Raw genomic sequence first — 20,687 nt, forward strand, 5'->3', positions numbered from 1 at the left:
CCCCTGCTCCACTCTGTCCCTGCCCTGGCTCCCAGCCCCTCCCTGCTCTAACCAATAGCCCCCACCGCCCTCCCAGAGCCAGGGAGAGACCCCAGGAGCCCTGGCTCCCAGCACCTCCCTGCTCTAACCACTAGCCCCCACCGCCCTCCCAGAGCCAGGGAGAGACCCCAGGAGCCCTGGCTCCCAGCACCTCCCTGCTCTAACCACTAGCCCCCACCGCCCTCCCCCGCCCCCCCAGAGCCAGGGAGAGACCCCAGGAGCCCTGGCTCCCAGCCCCTCCCTGGCTCTAACCACTAGCCCCCACTGCCCTCCCAGAGCCAGGGAGAGACCCCAGGAGCCCTGGCTCCCAGCCCCCTGCTCTCTCAGCGAGGGGGGGATGACAGATGGCGGAGGGGAACGGAGGCGGTGTTCAGGGCCGCAGGCGCCTGTTTATTTTGGGAGCAGTAGCCCAGCAGGGCGCAGAGACGGGAACACATTTGGAGCAAAGGCCAAGCCGTGCAAACAAACACCGAGATCCGGCTCTGGGGAGGGCGGAGGTTCACAGTGCAGGGGCCGGCAGCCGGCTGGCATGGTGCAAGGCTGCGGTTGGCAACCGTCGGAGCTTGGCTCCGGAAGATGCCCCGTGGGCCAGGGCGGGATTGGCCATGGCCCAGTCACTGCTCCCCTGCCAGGACCACAGCCCGGCGCTGCAAGGGACAGGCCTGTCCCCGTGCCAGCCAGTCCAGTCCCGGGGCCAAATCAAAGCCAGCGCCCCTAGAGGGGACAGGCCCCCGGCCCCCTCCAGAAATAACCTTTTCTCCAGTTCCAAGGGACCTTTTAGTGCTTTAATTAACACAGACGTTACCAGACGCTGCTGGGTGCATCCGTGTTCAATATGCAGTTGGCTTTAGGCCCTTTATCATAATTAGCATAATAATAAAATAATAATAATAATAATAATTAATAATACACGATTGGAGAAATTAATGCTGGAATCGCTATTAATGCACGAAGAAAGCCCAGGGCTGGACCTGTCCGGGCAGGCTGGGATCTGGAGTCAGCCCCTCCAGGCTGGTGCAGGGCAGGGTAAAACCCAGGTCCGGATCCTGCTGGATTGCACAGTCAGCCAGACACCGGGCTGGGATCAAAACCTGGATCTGGATCCAGGTCAGACGTTCACCTGGGCTAGCTGCAAAACCCGGATCTGAAGAGGACCCGGCTCTAGACAATCCAGATCTCAGCGTGTGGTGGGAGGATAGACATAAAACCCGGATCTGGATTCCTCGAGTGGGAGCTTGACACTGAGCATCTGTGGTAACACTGGGGGTTGGAAGTAAAATCCGGCTCTGGATCCTTAGCTGTAATGCATTTGGGTGGAGGCAAAAGCCAGATCCAGATTCTCTGAGCAGGCTAATGCTGTTGTGTTGGTGTCTGGGGTATGCGCGACTGATGCCGAACCTGCATCCGGATTTCTATTGACCCGGATCCACTGCACTAATGCACCTAGGTGGGTGCAAAACCTGGATCCGGATTTCTATTGACCCGGATCCACTGCACTAATGCATCTGGGTGGGTGCAAAACCTGGGTCCGGATTTCTATTGACCCGGATCCACTGCACTAATGCATCTGGGTGGGTGCAAAACCTGGATCCGGATTTCTATTGACCCGGATCCACTGCACTAATGCACCTGGGTGGGTGCAAAACCTGCATCTGGATTTCTATTGACCCGGATCCACTGCACTAATGCATCTGGGTGGGTGCAAAACCTGGATCCGGATTTCTATTGACCCGGATCCACTGCACTAATGCACTTGAGGGGATGCAAAACCTGCATCCGGATTATTCACATATGACAGGGATCTGGAGTCTGATCCACTGAGCGATACAGGGGAGGATTGAACCTGGAGCTGGATCCTATAGGAGCAAGCTGGCTCTGGGTGGGTCTGGCTCCGGGGTGGATGGAAAATCCGGGACCCAGATTTCTTGAATAGGATCTGGGTCCCGCTGTCTGACTCTCCTCTGAGATGACATAGGGCTGGAGAGGAACTCTGGGTCCCCATTCCTTAACCACAGAGCTGGTTCCTCCCCAGGTGTGCACGGGGAGCATTAGATGGTAGCAGAGAGTCCAATGCACAAGGATGGTAACAAAATCCGGATCTGGATCCATTTGCAAGTGGAGAGGGATTGTCTGCTGGAATGCACGTGGGGTGGAAGCAAAACCTGGACTCCAGGAGCGAAACGCGGATACGGATCCCAACCTAACTAAATCCACCACGTGCTGGAATGAGCCAAGACCTGGACTGGCACATTCCCCTGAACTGAGGGACACAACTTGGAAGCAAGACCCAGATCCGGATTCCAACTCCACGGAGCCTGATTCCCTGGAAGGGTGCAGGTAAGATCCAAGCAAAGGAGGGAGGACCCGGAGTCCCACATCCCTTGCTCTGTCCCTCCTGGGCTGGAGCCAAAACCCGGATCTGGATTCAGTGCTCCACCACACCCAGCTCTGGATCCCTCTGTCCGGAACTGGATTTATTGCAGGGCTGGAACCAAAACCCGGCTGCCCAGACCGCCGCTCGGATCCGGCTCCAGCTCTGGCTCCTGCCCGCCCTACTTCCCTGCCTCTCTCTGGGCGTCCACCTCCTGGATCCAGGCCACGGTGCGGGCGCGGCACTCCTCCCAGGTGTAGAGGGGCTGGTAGCCGAAGTGGCGCTGGGCCTTGTCCGTCTGCACCGTGAAGGTGGTGCTGGCCACGGCCAGGGTGTAGGGGTTGAGCAGGGGGGCGTAGGAGCAGAAGGGCTGGAGGAGGCGGCGGAGGAGAACGTTCACCAGGGCCAGGCAGCGCAGGAGCCAGTAGGGCACGACGGGCCGGGAGCCCAGGAGCCGGAAGCCGCAGGAGCCCAGGATCTCCATGTTAAAGTCCTCGTAGCTCTTGTAGGGGGAGGCGTCGTAGCAGAAGTAGATCTGGCCCCCGATGGCCGCCGGGGCCGCCTGCATCCGCCGCGCCACCAGCACGTGCATCCAGGCCACGTTGCCTGCGGGGAGACGGGGATCGAACTCCTGGCCCTGGTCTCGCCACCCACCCCCCGGGGACAAGCCTCCCGGCCAGGACGCAGATCCTGCCTGTGAGTGCAGCCGCTCCATGGTGACATCGCTCACACACACGCACGCACACAGACAGCCCCGATCCCCTCCAGTAGGGGGCAGTGCCACGCGCACACACACACACACACACACACACAGACAGCCCCGATCCCCTCCAGTAGGGGGCAGTGCCACGCACACACACACACACACACACACACACACACACACACAGACAGCCCCGATCCCCTCCAGTAGGGGGCAGCGCCACGCGCGCGCACACACGCACACACACACACACACACACACACACACACACACACACACACACACACACACACACACACACACTCCAGCCTACAGACCAAGCTCCATTTTTTCACTCTCCCTAGAGAGAGACACACAAACTACACTGTGCCTGATGGGGAGAGGGGACTATTCACAGAGCTGTGTCTGGCGGGGAGAGGGGTTCTGGGTTGGCAGGGGCTGTAGTGTGGGAATGAGGGGCACCGGCAGGGCTGTGGGGGGCAGGGCTGAGCTGGCAGAGCTGGGGGCAGGAGAGGGGGTGGCAGTGAGGGGCAGGGCTGGGGGCGGGAGCGAGGGGCGGTGGCAGGGCTGGGAGTGGGAGCCAGGAGCGAGGGGCAGGGCTGGGGGCAGGAGCGAGGGGCAGTGGCAGGGCTGGGGGCAGGAGCGAGGGGCTGGGGGCAGGAGCGAGGGGCAGTGGCAGGGCTGGGGGCAGGAGCGAGGGGCTGGGGGCGGGAGCGAGGGGCTGGGGGTGGGAGCGAGGGGCGGGAGCCAGGGGCTGGGGGCAGGAGCGAGGGGCTGGGGGCAGGAGCGAGGGGCTGGGGGCAGGGCTGGGGGCAGGAGCGAGGGGCTGGGGGCAGGAGCGAGGGGCTGGGGGCGGGAGCGAGGGGCGGGAGCCAGGGGCGGGGGGCGGGAGCCAGGGGCGGGGGGCGGGAGCCAGGGGCGGGGGCGGGACCGAGGGGCAGTGGCAGGGCTGGGGGCAGGAGCGAGGGGCGCCGTGCTGTCACTCACCCACGTAGACCCGGCCGTGCTCGGTGCTGACAGGGATGGCCCGGAGCAGCCTGCGTCCCGTCTGCAGCCCTTTCTCGTAGAATTCCTTCATCAGCGGATGCTTCTCCCCATAGATGCCCGTGGGGCGCAGGGCGCAGGTCACCAGGCACCGGCCGCCCCCCAGCTGTGGGCAGACACGGGGGTGAGCTCCCGGGTGCCTGGGTCCCAACCCCTCGCGCCCTGGAACCTGGGTGTTGTGCGTGATGCCGGCCCGGGCGCCTGGGTCCCGTTTCCTCCCTCCTGCGGGGTTGTGGGGAAGGGGCTGCAGAGCTCCCTCGAATGCCCATGTCCCATTGTCCACCCCAGGGGCAGGCCCGGGGCTGGGAGCTACTTACAGGCGTCCCATTGGCCTCGATCACCATGTGCTCAGCCCGCGCCTTGCTCAGGGGGTACGGCTGCTCGTGCAGGGCGTCATAGGCCGAGTCCTCGTTCCCCCTGCAACGGGTGAGAGGTGGGCGCTAAGGGGCAGGGCCACTTTTTCCCTTCCCATCTCCTCACCAGGATCCCACCGCCTCCACCATCTCTCTGCGCTGAGCGCCCAGGATCCCACCGCCTCCACCATCTCTCTGCGCTGAGCGCCCAGGATCCCACCGCCTCCACCATCTCTCTGCGCTGAGCGCCCAGGATCCCACCGCCTCCACCATCTCTCTGCGCTGAGCGCCCAGGATCCCACCGCCTCCACCATCTCTCTGCGCTGAGCGCCCAGGATCCCACCGCCTCCACCATCTCTCTGCGCTGAGCGCCCAGGATCCCACCGCCTCCACCATCTCTCTGCGCTGATCGCCCAGGATCCCACCGCCTCCACCATCTCTCTGCGTTGAGCGCCCAGGATCCCACCGCCTCTCTGCGCTGAGCGCCCTGGATCCCACCGCCTCCACCATCTCTCTGCGCTGAGCGCCCTGGCAATGCCTGCCTTCCACTGAGTGCCTCCCTCTCTGCTGAGAATCCCACCTCTCCCCCATCCCTCTGCTCTGAACTCTGGCAATCCCTGCCTTCCACTAAGCCCCTCCCTTTCTGTGGTGATCCCACCGCCCCCACCATCGCTCTGCTCTGAGCTTGGGCAATCTCCACTCCTTCCCCTGAAACCCTTCTCCCTCTGCAAGGATCCCACCACCTCATTGTCAGCTTCCCAGCCTCTCCCTGTCACCCAGCCGGCCCCAAGCAATGGAGGGATATTGAAGGAACCCCCAACCAGCGCTGAATCAAACCTCCCCCCCCCCACACACAATCTGGAGGGGGCCATGCTCACACAAGGAAGGAAAACCATACCAAATCCCCGCTGCTTGTCCTGTCGAAAGTGGCAGGAAACGAAAAGGGGACCCAGGCACTGGGGATGGCAGGCAGATGTCGTGCGGGGAGGGGGGGGCGGGGGGGGTTGGGGACAGGAACCCAGACGTCCAAGCCAGCCACAAAGGATGTCACGGCTGGAAAAGCGGCCACTGCCAGCAGAGTGTTTGTTTTGTGCGGTGGTTGCTGTGGGGACAGGGTGGGAAACCTGAGGGAACCCCTGGGTGGGGCGGCCGACAGCTGAGGTTGGGTGGCAGCCAGAGACCGCAGGCAGGGAGGGGTGAGGAATGAGGGAGGTTAACTCCTAGGAGGCCTGGGTTCTCTCCCCAGCTCTGGCAGGGCAGGGGAGCCTAGTGGTTAGGAGCCCGGTACCTGTAGAAGGGATCCCCCTTGGTGTTGGGCCCCACAACCTCCATGCTGCTGGTGTAGATGAGATACTGGACCCGGTGCTCAATGCAGGCGTCAATCACATTCCTGGTCCCTAGAGGCAGGGTCGGGGGGAGCGGGAAACATGGGGTCAGTCTCCTAGCCGGGCGCCCCCACCCCTGCTGGGGTGAGAGCCTTCTCCTCCGCACCCCCACCCCGCCCCAGGGTCCGGAGCGGCCGGGAGCCGGAGCTCCAGGTTCTACCCCAGCTCCGTGCCTCAGTTTCCCCTCTGTCACTAAACGATCCAGCTGGGGAATCGTTCTCTGTTCCTGCGGCGCAGCAGATGCTGGGGCCGGGAGCCAGGCCGAGGCTGCCAGGACCCCGGGTTCACTAGCCTCCCCCACCCCCCGGTGCCATGACTTAGGCCTGGTACCCAGCTGCCAGAGCCGTCACCTGCCGCCGCTTCCCTCTCAGCGGCGAAGGGTTTTTCCGAAGCTCGGGGCTTTCCCAGCAGAAACCTGGGAGCCAGCCAGGCGACCCGAGCCGAGAGCGGAGACGCCCGCTCGGGGGGGGAGGGACACAAATCCTGCAGCCCCAGGCGGAGCCCCCAGGGGGTGCTCGCCTTCAGGATGCTTCCTGCACCGCAGCGCCCCCTAGTGCAGCGCTGTGCCCCACACCCAGCCACTTTCCCTACCGTGCACGTTCACCTCCGTGATCTTCTCGGGCGGGACCCTGCCCCACACATCCACCAAGCTGGCTGTGTGGATCACCACGTCGGCCCCCTCCACTGCGGCCCCCACGTCCGTGGGGCTGCTGACGTCCCCTTGGATCAACGTCACTGCCACCTTCTCTGAAACAGAGACACAGGGCTGGAACCGTGGGGGCTGGGAGCCAGGACTCCTGGGCTCTCTCCCGGCCCTGGGAGGGGAGTGCGGGCTAGTGGTTAGAGCAGGGGGCTGGGAGCCAGGACTCCTGGGCTCTCTCCCGGCCCTGGGAGGGGAGTGCGGGCTAGTGGTTAGAGCAGGGGGCTGGGAGCCAGGACTCCTGGGCTCTCTCCCGGCCCTGGGAGGGGAGTGCGGGCTAGTGGTTAGAGCAGAAGAGGGCTGGGAGGCAGGACTCCCGGGTTCTTTCCCTGGCCCTGGGAGGGGAGTGGGGGCTAGTGGTTAGAGCAGGGGGGTGGGAGCCAGGACTCCTGGGTTCTCTCCCTGGCACTGGGGGGGCCGTGGGCCCAGATCTTTTACTGCTTTTTTGTCTCCTGCCTCCCCCCCCCCGTCCTTTTCCTGCCAGATGCGCCAGGATTCCCAGCCCCCCCCCCTTCCTACCACCTGACCCCTCTTCCCTCCCTGTGTCTGAGTCCCTGCTGCCTTCCAGCTATTTCCTGGCCCTGGGCAGGAGGAAACTTTTCCTCGGGCCCTGAACCACATTTTCCGACACAAGCCAGCAGCTGGGGGTGCGGGAATTGGCCCCGGGGTGTGTCCCCTCCAGCCCCAGGGCCGGGCCGGCTCGGGGGGGGGGGGGGGGGAGGAGATAGGAGCCAAGGCCCAGCTGAAAGGTGATTTGTCAACTATCGCTATTTGGAAAACACTCGATTCCCCGTTTGCTTGGCTCTGCTCAGGAATCCGATGGAAACTCTCCAGGCAGCTAAACCAGAGCCCTGAGTTATGGACCCCGGGCGCCAGCAAGGAACGTTCGTTCACAGCCCTGCCGGTGCCCCCCACTCCTGCCCCCAGGCCGGCCCCCAGCCCTGCCCCCAGGCCTGCCGGTGCCCCCCACTCCTGCCCCCAGGCCTGCTGGTGCCCCTCACTCCTGCCCCCAGCCCTGCCCCCAGCCCTGCCGGTGCCCCCCACTCCTGCCCCCAGGCCTGCCGGTGCCCCTCACTCCTGCCCCCAGCCCTGCCGGTGCCCCCCACTCCCGCCCCCAGCCCCATCTGCACAGCAGGCTTTGCTGGTGTGGTTCAGGCTGCCTGTCTGGCCGGGAGGGAGGAGCAGATTCCAGCGCCAGGTCACTGCTGGGTTAGGCGGCGGGGGGCAGTGCCCAAGGGGAACAAGCCCAGAGCCTGGCCCGAGACCACAAGGATCAGGGCCCAGCAGGCACAAGGGCCAATTACTGCTGCTCCTGCCTCCAGCTCACTGACGAGGCTCGGGAGCCGTTTCTGCTCAGCCAGGCCAGGCACGAGCCAAGAACTCGCCACACAGCATGAGTGCAGCTGGAAAACAGACACTGTAACCACTACACCCCACTGCCCTCCCAGAGCCCCGGAGTCCTGGCTCCCGGCCCCCCTGTGCTAACCACTACACCCCACTGCCCTCCCAGAGCCCCAGAGAGCCCCGGAGTCCTGGCTCCCAGCCCCCCTGTGCTAACCACTACACCCCACTGCCCTCCCAGAGCCCCAGAGAGCCCCGGAGTCCTGGCTCCCAGCCCCCCTGCTCTAACCACTACACCCCACTGCCCTCCCAGAGCCCCAGAGAGAACCCAGGCCAGGCCTCCCAGGGTCGAGCGGCGTGAGCACTGGCACTGAGAGGCAGGGCACCTGGTTCATTCCCTCCCTGGTGACTAAGAGGCGCCTCCCCACCCACGCGTCCCTCACGCGCACACAGCACACACAGCACCACAATTGGTTTGTCTTCACCCCCCGCGCCGGCAGCTAGAGTTACAGCCCCCCCCAGCCCTCTGATCTCTCTGGGAGGGATGCCTCCCCCATCGCCAGCTGCAACCCCAGCCCTCCACAGGAGCCCTGCTGGGATGAGAAAGCATGTGATTTCCTTCAGCTCGTGTGTCTGCGTGCGTGCGTGTGTGCATCCGCGTGTGTGCGTACGTGTGTGTGTCCACGTGTGTGCGGGGGGTGCCTGTGTGCGTGCATCCACGTATGTGCATGCGTGTGTATGTCCACGTGTGTGTGTGGGTGTGTGTCTGCATGCGTGCGTGTGTGCATCCGCGTGTGTGTGTACGTGTGTGTGTCCACGTGTGTGCGGGGGGTGCCTGTGTGCGTGCATCCACGTATGTGCGTGCGTGTGTATGTCCACGTGTGTGGGTGTGTGTCTGCATGCGTGCATGTGTGCATCCGCGTGTGTGTGCGTATGTGTGTGTGTCCACGTGTGTGCGGGGGTGCCTGTGTGCATGCGTCCACGTATGTGCGTGCGTGTGTATGTCCACGTGTGTGTGTGGGTGTGTGCCTGCATGCGTGCGTGTGTGCATCCGCGTGTGTGTACGTGTGTGTCCACGTGTGTGCGGGGGGTGCCTGTGTGCGTGCATCCACGTATGCGCGTGCGTATGTCCACATGTGTGCGTGGGTGTGTGTCTGCATGCGTGCGTGCGTGCATCCGCGTGTGTCCATGTGTGTGGGGGGGTGTCTGCGTACGTGCGTGTGTGTGTCCATGTGTGTGGGGGTCTGCGTGCGTGTGTGCGTCCAAGTCTGTGTGTGTGTGTCCACATGTGTGTGGGGTCTGCGTGGGTGAGTGCATCCACGTGTGTGAGTCCACGAGTGTGGGGAAGGGGAGGCTGAGCCTGGCCCTGCCTGGAGAACGAAGGCCTGAGCGAGGAGCAGCAGAGGTTGAAGTCGGGGGACTCGCCAGGGCGCGGGAGCAAGACCCACATGATGCCTTAAAGCTGGTAGCTCTGGGCAAAGTCGGGGCCAGGGGTGCAATAAACCCAGCATTGTGGGGGAAAGGCAGGCCAGGGTCCCTGCCGGCGCTGCCCGGGTGCACTGGGACTGCAGCATGGACAAGTCTCAGACAAGTCTGAGTTGGATTCGCTGGGTAGAGCTTATGGGGCAAAGCAGGGGGGTCGGAGCCCAGACACTTTGTCTCAGAGGCAGGGAGGCTGCAGGGACCCCCCGAAGGAAGAGTGGTTCCCCTTTGGGGTCTGGCCCACTTACAAGGTCCCGCCAAGCGGCTATTTAAAAACTGGGGTATAGCTCTGGGACAGATGGTGGCAGTAGTGGGATCCTCAATGCCTCCGGAGCATTGGCAAGAAGTGACGTGCAGCAGTAAAAACAGCAGCAGGAGAAAGGTGTCTAAGTCCTGCTCTCCCCCTGCAGAACGGGGGGCGGGCTGGGGGCGCAGGGAGTTGGAAAAGCAAGGAGGGAGGTGGGAGAGGTCCCAGCTGATTGTTCCAGTTTAAGGGGAGGGTGAAGAGGGCACAGATGCCAGAGAGAAGTCCTGTGCTGGGACTCTGCTCAGCCCAGCTCTGCGCTCTCACACCCTCCTTGGTCCCCGCGTGATAACGACAGACGACCGGATGGCCGCTGTTGATACAGGCGACGTTCCACATGGCCTGGCTGCGTCCGTCTGGATTGGCGTGGTACAAGGGGCTCCCCCGGCAGCAGAATATCTCCAGGCGCAGGAGTTGGCGGGAGGATTCGTGTAGCCCGGCCGGGTGGGAGCGACTCTCCCAGCCCCATCCCACGGGCGTAAACCGCAGCTGGGCAGGAAGCCGTGGGAGATGATGGGGTAGCAGGCCGGGTCAGGCACCCAAAAACAGGATTTGAGTCATTCCAAACTGGGTATGGTCCAAGATCCCTTGGACGGGGGCTGCCTGCGTCAGCCACCATCCCTGGTGCAGCCGTCGTAGGAAAACAGGACACAGGTGGGCAAAATGCTGGATGAAATGGCTCGCCCGGAACAGAGGGGATCGCTCATCGGCTGCCCAAAGGGGGAGGGCACAAGGAGCAAACTCTGCGGTAGAACGTTGGGAGGAAAGCCGTCGCCCGGCCAGTGCCTAGGGGCGGATCCCACCGCTGACACTGCGGATCCCACCGCTGACACCACCGCTCAGCTCCTCCTGGGCGCAGGCTCCCCTGTGCCCCAGTGGGGTCAGAGAGCAAAGGGGAGAGAGCGGTTCCGGGATGGAGGCAGCGGCAAGGAGCTGGGACAAAGGCCCAGGTGTGGAGCTATTTGCCACACCGGCGGCTCAGATCCTTAGGCACTCACAGGACGGCTTGGGAGGGAGCAGCGTTCCCAACTTGGATGCCCTCCTTGGCGAGGACAGCGTCCCGCTGAGCCGGCCGGGAGCTGGAGCCACGGCTCAGAGGGGTAGCACGAACAGCTGGGCTATAGGGAACAGAGGCCACAGGGCCTCCCGGAACGCGGACACGTCAGCCAGGGCACTGTCCAGCCAGCTTCGCACGGGAGACGTGACTCACTCCGGCCTGGCCTGGCTGGATCTGGGCGTGGGGAAGGCAGGTTTGCCGCAGCTGAGGGGGAAGCCCCAGGGGAGGGGAGAGCGGCAGAAAGGTCACAGCAGGCCCCAGAGTGTCCTGCACAGAGGGTGGAATACACAGCCCTGCACACACACAACCCTGCAGGGCACCTGCTAGCCAGGGATAGGGCTGAGTTAAGGCCAACTTTGCAACCTCTCCCCCGCCCCAATACTCAAGAGTCGCGCCCTCCCCCTCCCAGTCTAGAGGGGCAGAGAAAGGACGGAGCAGGGAGCTGCTGCAGTATCTTCCGGAAGCCCATGCCTGCCTCAGTTTCCCTCGTGTCCGTGGGGGCCTGCAGCCCTGCGGGAGGGGCCCCTGCACCTCACCTGTCCCCAGCTGTCCCAAGGCTGGATCCAGCTGCAGATCGAAGACGCGCACTTGGGCCACGTTGGGCGACCGTTCCACCAGCATCCGCACCAGGTGGGAACCCAGGAACCCGCAGCCGCCCGTCACCAGATAGACCTGCCGGGCCTGGCCCAGCTCCATGGGGTCCTGTGGGAGAAGGGAGACAGAGCAGGGTCAGGCGGGGGGTGGAGCTCGCAGGGCGGGGACAGCACGCCGGGCCGGATTGTGCTTCGTTACTTTCACAGCGAGGACACGGGACCTGCCGCCACAACGGTTTTGTATTGGCAGCTGTACAAAGGCAACGTGGCCAAAGCAGAAAAATCCGCCAGCCAGGACCCCGTGGGACTAAAAAAACTCCCCACAAAATTATTTCTACCACCAGGACTCTCATCCGGGATGTAGCTTGAGAAAGGCCCTGGGGGTTTAAAACTCCGTTAGCGGCACAATTGTATGTGGGTTGCACTTGTTCAAGGAATTGCTTTGCTTTGTTTTTATGAGCGGTTATGCTGAATAAACTATATAATAAATACATTGCATTGTATCTGCTCGAATATTTTACAGAGTTTGTCGGTGTGTTCAAGGACTCCTGCTAAGCAGTGCGAGCTAGGAACACCCAACTCGGTAGGCAGCTTCCTGTTAGCACAATTTACAGCAACGTACGAGTTTGGCTGTGCCAAGGAAAGAGGGATGTGCCTGCAACGGGATAGCTTCTCGTCAAACCGAACGGAAAAGAGATCGCATCCCCAGAGCAAGTACAGTCATCACAAGTGACACGGAACTGAGCACTGGTTCAAAGAGCGTGGACCCAGATGAACCAGAAAAATAAGCGACAACAATTCTGTGCTGTTTTAGAGACCAACAGAAATGCACAGTGTCATGAGCTTTTGTGGGCAAACCCCACTTCCTCAGAGGATCTGGTTGTTTTTAAAGTTACAGACTAACAACGCTACCCCTCTGACACCAGAAAAACAGGCTGAATCTGGAAAAGAATTGCTGTTCAATAAACCACAAAGAAAATAGATAAAACAGACATGTTTGGAGCGGCGCTCTGTTTCGGCCTAGCGCCATCAGCGCTTAAGGTTTGAAAAGGAGAAGACAATGTCACTGGAAACTAAATTGATTCTATTAAAACACAACGAAAGATAAAGAGTTTATAGGGATGAAGAAAAAAATACAACAGAATTCCCATTTTTTTTAAAAAAATCACTAACAACTAAATGGACAAAGCTTAACAATCCTTTTTTTTAAATCTGAAATAAAAATGATCATAAAAATGACACTGTGTTTTGGGGAAATACAGTAATTTCTATAAAGCGTGTACACTTCCCTTTGATTTAAAATATAATTTGAGTTAAAGACCCGAACAATGCAGGGTACCTCTGCTAGTAATTTTATAGATTGAAATAAAAATACCAGTGTTATTTCACCATGCTGAAAACCTGTGTTATTTTACCAGGATATCTCTGTGAAAGTACTGTTCTACGTTCTCACAAGGGAGACTATGACATGATTTTACACCATAAACAAGGGAAATTATCCTTCTTTGCACATGGAGGAATGAAAAACATTTGTTTACTGTTGTTAGGGAATACAATGTTTATCCAGCCAATAAATAACATCTATTTACAAGTGTTTATTCCATTTTCAGTTTTGCTCGGAAGCAATGAGTTCCTGTATAGTATTGCCGGTCTATAAAACTACAAGCAGGTTCCTGAAACTGATGGAGGGAAGCTAAAACAAATGTATCCTTCTCAAAACACACTTGACCCAAGATCACCGGTAAAGTCGAATCACATGACGCACGCGGCGTGCACAAAGCACAAACTAGTACGTGCATGAACACACACCATTGTCTAGCGTGCACAGCTCAAAAGAAGAATGAAAACTGGCCAGCAAGACAAATGAAATCGGGAGCAAAGGCCGAGCGTGCCGGACTGTAGAGCACAGATCGTCGCTACTCCCAGCCAATGCTGGACGCGCGCCAGGCCACCCTAGGGCGAGTCCCTTATAAGCTGGGCAGGGTGGCTTGACGGCATTGCCAGCCATGGCCTCATTGTTTCCTGATGTTATCGGCAGAGAGACGATTTCGTTCCTTGAATAAGCTCTCAAAGCAGCAGCCGAATTTTCCCAGGCGCAGCCGGTCAACCAAGCGCTGCCTTGGGACCTGAGAACAGACGTCCTTGTCGAAATGCTCAAGTGCAATTATTGGGTTTTATCTCAGCCCTGGCCGCTCGTCAATAACGAGCCAATCAGAGCCAGGGAAGCGCGTCTGCGGAGCCAGAGGGGTATAGATCGGTCAGACCTCCACCCGGGCGACTATTTGGAGAGAATCTTCTGTTTTCCCCGCGGTCCCTTTCTTGAGGACATTGGAATGGAGCTGGGTTTTGCATTTCAGAGGCCCCATAAGCCAAGGCGGCGCTCGCTTACGCCACGCTCTGGCCCCGTCAGCAGCACCGCTTGCAAATCAATCAGCCCCTCGCTCCCTGGGAGATGCAGGGCTCCCTCGAGACGGACCCACGCACTGAGATCCCAGACGGCCGCTCTCCCCGCCCCCCAGTGGCCTGGCCCACAAGGCCGCACCTACGCCCAGTCTGAATGACCCCGCTCTGGTAAATGCGGACTCCCAGGTGGTCATTAACGGCTTGGCTACGGATGCCTGGTCCCACCCCAGCATTGTGGCTTCTGGGAGAGCGGAGAGCAATTTCCCCTCTGAAATAAAGCAAGACAAAAGGAAGTCTGTGTCCTTGGGCGGCTTTTTTAGCCACCAGGAAGAAACGCTGCCTTAGAATGGACAGCGGCTCAACCCAGGCCTCCCGTCACAATGAACAATAGGCGAGAGCAAATCGCACAGCCTGCTGCCGCGGGACGACTCGCCCTCGCGCAGGGCCGGACGGAGGCAGGGGCGAGCCGGGCAGTGCCCAGGGCGCCAACCGATGGGGGCACCTGATGGCAGCTGTAAGGGGTGCACAGCGTCCCCGACCCGCCCGCATCCCCGCAGCACCAGCCAGCAACGCCCTTCCCCCCACGGCCGCGGGACCCTACACGGCCCAGCGCACGCGCCAGGAGCGACAGCCGGGCCGGACTGGGCCGCGCTTGCGCCATGCGCCCTAGGGGCGGGCCCCAGGCTACGCGCCAGCGGCTGTAGCTGGGCCGTGCATGCGCCGTGCGCCTGGGGGCAGCCCGGGGTGCCAGAATACCTCAGGCCAGCGCTGCCAGCAGTGCGGAGACCGAGTCACAGACACTGGAACGGGGAGGGACCTCGAGGGTCATCAAGTCCAGTCCCCTGCCCTCACGGCAGGACCCAGCACCGTCTAGACCACCCTGGCAGGCCTGTGTCCAGCCTGCTCTGAAATATCTCCAGGGATGGGGATTCCACAACCTCCTTCGGTGACTTATCCCAGTGTTTGACCACCCTGACAGGCGGGAAGTTTTTCCTAATGTCCAACCTAAACCTCCCTTGCTGCACTTTAAGCCTCTTGCTTCTCGTCCTGTCCTCAGAGGCCAAGGGGAACAATTTTTCTCCCTCCTCCTTGTGACTCCCTTTTAAATACTTAAAAACAGCTCTCATGTCCCACCTCAGTCTTCTCCTTTCCAAACTAAACAAGCCCAGTTCCTTCAGCCTCCCTTCATAGCTCACGTTTTCTAGAACTTTCACCATTCTTGTCGCTCTTCTCTGGACCCTCTCCAATTTCTCCACATCTTCCTTGAAATGTGGTGCTCAAAACTGGACACAAAACTCCAACTAAGGCCTTATCAGTGCGGCCACCTCTGGGGTGGGGCAGCTGGGGAACAGCTGCACATAACGCTGCCCAGGATGGCTCAGCTAGCACTGGGGCGCAGCTACGCAGGGGAACGGCCCACATGGCTCCTTTCTCAGCCTCCCCATGGGTAAGAGGGAGCATTTCCTGCCTTAAGTAGCTGGGCTATTTTAAAGGGCAGGTGGGGGCTGATGTTGGCATGTCCCTTTGCTTTTCTGTGAGCTTCCCTTTCTGGGTTTCTGGTTCACTTTTGTTGGGGGCGCTGTGCTGCAAAGACAGGTATCCAGCAGGGGGCGCTCTCCCCTGGCAGGAGGGCTAGCCCGGTGCCCCAGGGCAGCACTAGGGGGCGCTGTGGGGCAGAGAGCAGGGCAGGCCCAGTAGGGGGCGCTCTCCCCTAGCAGGCAGGGCTGGCCCGGTGCCCTAGGGCGATACTAGGGGGCGCTGTGGAGCAGGGAGCAGAGCAGGGCCCAGCAGGGGGCGCTCTCCCGTAGCAGGCAGGGCTGGCCCGGTGCACCAGGGCGATACTAGGGGGCGCTGTGGGGCAGGGAGCAGAGCAGGGCCCAGCAGGGGGCGCTCTCCCCTAGCAGGCAGGGCTGGCCCGGTGCCCTAGGGCGATACTAGGGGGCGCTGTGGGGCAGGGAGCAGGGCAGGCCCAGTAGGGGGCGCTCTCCCCTAGCAGGCAGGGCTGGCCCGGTGCCCTAGGGCGATACTAGGGGGCGCTGTGGAGCAGGGAGCAGAGCAGGGCCCAGCAGGGGGCGCTCTCCCCTAGCAGGCAGGGCTGGCCTTGCTGTGGCATCTCTCAGAGACACATTAGTGCTGTATTAGCACCTTAACTCTCGGGGGTTCCGTGGTACCAAGCACTGCCCAGCCCCACGATAGGAACCAGTCCCCATCCAGAAAGGCTCGCAGCCCAACCAAAGCCAGGAACATTCTCCCCCTTTTACCAGTGGGGAAACTGAGGCTCATGGCTCACCCAGGACTTGGGCAAAGTCTCAGGAATTCTGTGGCAGAGCCCTGGAGTCCTGACCTGCGCTGTCAGGCCAGCTTGGTTCCCATCTAACTTTCCCAGGCCTTATCGAGGGATCGCCTCCTGCTTCCCTGACACAGGATAAATGATACAACCCCTCTTCCCGTCTCTTTCCAAGCAGCCCAACTAGCCAAGGTCTGTGCTCAGGAAATGACTGAATGCTTCATGACAGTCAACTTTCCCTCCAGGGCAGGGGAGAGATCCCAGGAGTCCTGGCTCCCAATTTCCCCTGCTGTAACCACTAGGCCCCACTGCCCTCTCCTACCCAGGACCGGGGTAGAACCTAGCTGTCCTGGCTCCCAGCTCCCTCTCCTCCCCAACCCGCTAACCTAACATGGTGTGGGAAGGCATGTCACAACTACTGTGACAATGCGTTCCCTGTGTGTCAATAATTGCTGAGGTGTGGGGTGCGGGTTGGCAGATCACCAGACTGGCACAGAGTTCAGGCCACTGACCAGGCGAGAGCCACCCCCTCCGGCATTTCAAACCTCACAGCATGCCCCTGGGGCTGCGAGTCGAGACAGAACGGCACCAGCAGGGCTGAGAATGGACGGGTGGAATCTGGCCCTGATAGGCCCATCGGCCCGGTATCCCGTCTAGAGGTGGCTCATGCGTCCCCCTCCCCCCGTACAGCCCAGATCAGCGGCGACACCAAACCAGCAGCTGCACCGCGCCAGGCCCATGCCCCCGAAACAAGGCGGGCGCCCGTCAGGTGTGGGTGCTTGTCAGGTGACCCTGAGACAGGGAGCACGATGCTCCCCAGCCCTGCTTCGGAGGCCGCCCGCACGCAGGGCAGGTCGGCTGGGCGTGGGAACAGGCAGAACACACGGGTCTGGTCCTGCGAGGCCTCTGTTGTCGGGAAAATCACAGCTCAGCTCCCAGGCCAAGCAGCTCCCTGCAGCACAGCGCCCCCCTAGGGGACTGGGCCAGCCCTGCCTGCCAGGGGAGAGCGCCCCCTGCTGGGCTCTGCCCCACTTCCTGCCCCACAGCGCCCCCTAGCACCGCCCTGGGGAACTGGGCCAGCCCTGCCTGCCAGGGGAGAGCGCCCCCTGCTGGGCTCTGCCCCACTTCCTGCCCCACAGCGCCCCTAGCGTCACCCTAGGGGACTGGGCCAGCCCTGCCTGCCAGGGGAGAGCACCCCCTGCTGGGCTCTGCCCCACTTCCTGCCCCACAGCGCCCCCTAGCACCACCCTGGGGAACTGGGCCAGCCCTGCCTGCCAGGGGAGAGCGCCCCCTGCTGGGCTCTGCCCCACTTCCTGCCCCACAGCGCCCCCTAGCGCCACCCTGGGGAACTGGGCCAGCCCTGCCTGCCAGGGGAGAGCGCCCCCTGCTGAGCCCTGCCCTGCTCCCTGCCCCACAGCGCCCCCTAGTGCTGCCCTGGGGCATTGGGCCAGCCCTGCCTGCCAGGGGAGAGCGCCCCCTGCTGGGGCCTGCCCTGCTCCCTGCCCCACAGCGCCCTCTAGCGCCTCCCTGGGGCACTGGGCCAGCCCTGCCTGCCAGGGGAGAGCACCCCCTGCTGGGGCCTGCCCTGCTCCCTGCCCCACAGCGCCCCCTAGTGCCACCCTGGGGCATTGGGCCAGCCATGACCACGATGCACTTATTGCCCCTGGTTAGCTCCCCACCCACAGTAGCTGATTTCCTAGGCTGGTGCCTCCTCGTGCTCCCTCCCCCTTCAGAGGCGAGTGTCCAAGGTGAAGCAGAGATAAGATGCGTGGGTCAGGCCTGGCCGTGAGATTAGAACCGGCTCTGCCCTTGACCCAAGGCCACCGCCCACTGCCATGTATGGCTGTCAGTCCTCCGGGAGAGAGAGAAAAACACCTCTGGCTTTGGGCACCCCTGCTCTAACCACTAGATCCCACGCCCCTTGCAGAGCTGGGACAGAACCCAGGAGTCCTGGCTCCCTACCCCGTCAGCCCCCCCCCCCCCCCCCCCCCCCCACCAACCCACTGGACCTCACTCCACTCCCAGCACTGGGGAGAGAACCCAGGAGTCCTGGCTCCCACCCTCCTTCATTCAGACCCATGGGCCCAGCGGGTGCCCCACACCCATGTGCTGCCTGATCCCGGCAGAGGGATGCCCTGAAGCATGGGTGTGACCCCTCCCAGACCCAAGCCCAGCCTGGCTGGCAGGCGATGCTACCTCCGACTGTGCCGGTCCCTCCAGGGCGAGACGCTGCCCAATTCTGGGGGTCCCAGCCCCAGCGCAGGGGCCGGCCCAGGGCAAGATGGGTCTGGTGGGGGTGGCTGGGAGGGGGCAGGCTGCGGTGGAAGGGCAGGAAGGGGTTAACAGCAGGGATGGGAATGGAAAAACTTCTCCCGTGCTGAATCCGCTCCAGCTCCTGCACCCCAGAACCACGGGGGCCCAGCTGGGACCAGCCCCCGGGTCCTGGCCCCCTGCTCCCCCCAGCCCCCCCTCCCCTCCTGGAGCTCAGACCTCCTGAGTCCTGGCTCAGCCACCCCACCCGCCCCCCTCTCCCCCTGGAGCCCAGGCCGGACCCAGGAGTCCTGCTCCCGCCGCAGCTCCAACCCACCTGCCCCCCTCCCCTCTCGGAGCTCAGGCCGGACCCAGGAGTCCTGGAAGCGCCTGGCCGGGTGCCCCGCTGCAAGCCCAGGGGTCCCGCCGTGGCGCGGGAGGGGCCCGGGGATCCGCGTTACCTGCTCGGCCCGGGGCGGCTGCCCTCCGCTGTGTCCTGCCTCCTGCGCCATCCTCCGGGTCTGAGCCGCTCCATGCCCTCGCAGCGCCTGACAGCCCCGGCCCCGCCCCGGCCCCGCCCCCCGGGGTCCTAGTGCCCCGGCAGACCATGGGGTCCCGGGTTCTCGCCCGGCTGGGGGGGCCGGGGGGGGACTGAGCGCCAGGACTCCTGGGCCCTCCCCCCAGCTCCGGGAAGGGAGATGGGGCGGGGACGCCTCAGTTGGCTTGGCCCGTCTCCCTGGCCTCTGACGGCCCTGGAGCTGAGCCAGCCTTCCCCGGCTGGGACAGGTGGGGGCAAAGGGACCTCAGGCTGGGGGGGACCTGCTTCCCCCCTCCCCCGCGCACCCCTCCCCACCGCCTGGGGCTGGAGTCGAACCCACCCCCTCCAGCAGGGCAGGTCCCCAGTGCCCCATTCCCCCCCCCCCCCCCGCAGAAAGGCCCCTTGCACCTTGTCTGCTCCCTGACCCAAGCCATGTGGGGCGCGCAGGCTGGGGGGGGGGCGCCACCTAGGAGCCTGGGATCGCCCCCCCCCCCCTCCACCTGCTTCAGCTACGTAACAGGCCGGGTCTTTTCCGCTAGGCAGACCCACTTCCCTGTTCCCAGCACCTCGCCGGCCCGGGGGGGGGGGGCTGCTCCCCCCTCCTGCCCGCGACAGCCTGTGGGAATGCACCGAGCGCCCCCTGGCGGCCACGGGGAAGCAGCCCAGCCCCACGGGCTTGGAAAGCATTGGGGGGGGGGGGGCGGGGGGAAGCAAGAGCCCGCTGCCCTGCAAGAACTGGGACAAGAACCAGAGTCCTGGCTCTCTCTCCCCCCCCCCCCGCTGTAACAGACTCACAGCCCCCCCCCCCCAACTCCCCATCCCAGCCAGGGCTTCGTGAGGCCGGGACTGAAACACCCCTAGGGATGGAGACACCCCCCCCCAGGGAACCCAGCCCAGCGCTTCCCCACCCCCTAGGGAAAGTTGGTCCTAATCTCCCCCCCACACCTCCCCCACTGCGACGTTGCTCCTCCTGCCCCCCTGAGAACAGCCTCTCTGGACCCCCTGCAGGGAGCTGGAGGCTGCTCTCGGATCCCCCCTCGCTCTGCTCTGCCGCAGCCTGAACAAGCCCCAATCCCGCAGCCTCACCTCGTAGGTCAAGTGCTCCAGCCCCTGCATCACTTCGGGCGCCCGCCGCAGGCCCCTCTCCAAGGCGCCCACGTCCTTTGTGCAGCGGGGGGCCCGGACCCGGACCCAACACCCCAGCTGTGGTCGCGCCGGAGCCGAAGAAAGGGGAATCATCACTTCTCTAGCTCTGCTTCCCACTCCCCCCCCTCCCCTCCCCGTGCAGGGAAAAGGAGGCTCTTCAGCGCTGGGTGCACTCATTTCAGGGGGGTTCACCCCCCCAATGCCCCCCAGCGCCACCGACACAGGGGTCTCTGAGCAGCTGCGGGTGGAGTCTTACCTCACCCGCCGGCACTGCTCCCCCACCGGAGGTGACGCAAGGAGAGTGTGACCAGACCCCCGGGTTCCTCTTTCACACCGACACTTTCACTTGCAAACAGCCCAGCTCCCCCACCCGCCCCAGCTCTGAGCCAGAGGCCCCTGTCCTGCTCCCCCCCCCAGGCAGCCAGCCCCCCATTCTTGGATCACCCCCCTAAAGGGGAAAGGCCCTGCGGCCCTGCTCAGAGCCAGTGCTGCCCTGCGCAGAAAGGACCCATAGCCCATTCCCCACTTCCAAGTCAGCCGGTTCCCCACCCAGTTGCCACTCACCTCTAGAAAGGCCCCAGCCCCATTCCGGCCCCCGAGCCAGCCAGGCCCCTGCTGCAGGGCTGGATCAGAGCTGGCACTCCGCAGAGCAGGTGTGGCCAGTCATTTTTGACCAGAGGTCCCTTCAGAA

At 62.8% G+C, this 20,687-nt stretch overlaps 1 protein-coding gene across 2 annotated transcripts; it reads right to left on the bottom strand.

Annotated features, from left to right (window-relative positions):
- Positions 1-810: 810 nt before the first annotated feature.
- Positions 811-20,083, bottom strand: HSD3B7 (hydroxy-delta-5-steroid dehydrogenase, 3 beta- and steroid delta-isomerase 7). Of its 2 annotated transcripts, none has more exons than XM_075928710.2 (7): positions 19,937-20,083; positions 11,316-11,481; positions 6,487-6,642; positions 5,799-5,907; positions 4,475-4,574; positions 4,101-4,263; positions 811-3,016 (listed from the first exon to the last, which is right to left on the bottom strand). In XM_075928710.2, exons 1-7 carry the CDS (start codon positions 19,964-19,966, stop codon positions 2,592-2,594), a joined length of 1,149 nt encoding a protein of 382 aa, XP_075784825.2. In that variant the 5' UTR covers positions 19,967-20,083; the 3' UTR covers positions 811-2,591. The 2 variants fall into 2 exon arrangements, with proteins under 2 accessions (XP_075784825.2, XP_075784826.2); XM_075928711.2 differs by lacking the exon at positions 19,937-20,083 and adding an exon at positions 18,774-19,112.
- Between the last annotated feature and the right edge of the window lie 604 nt (positions 20,084-20,687).

Source organism: Pelodiscus sinensis, chromosome 5 (assembly GCF_052426305.1).
Source record: "Pelodiscus sinensis isolate ZL-2025 chromosome 5, ASM5242630v1, whole genome shotgun sequence".
Lineage (NCBI taxonomy): Eukaryota > Metazoa > Chordata > Testudines > Trionychidae > Pelodiscus > Pelodiscus sinensis.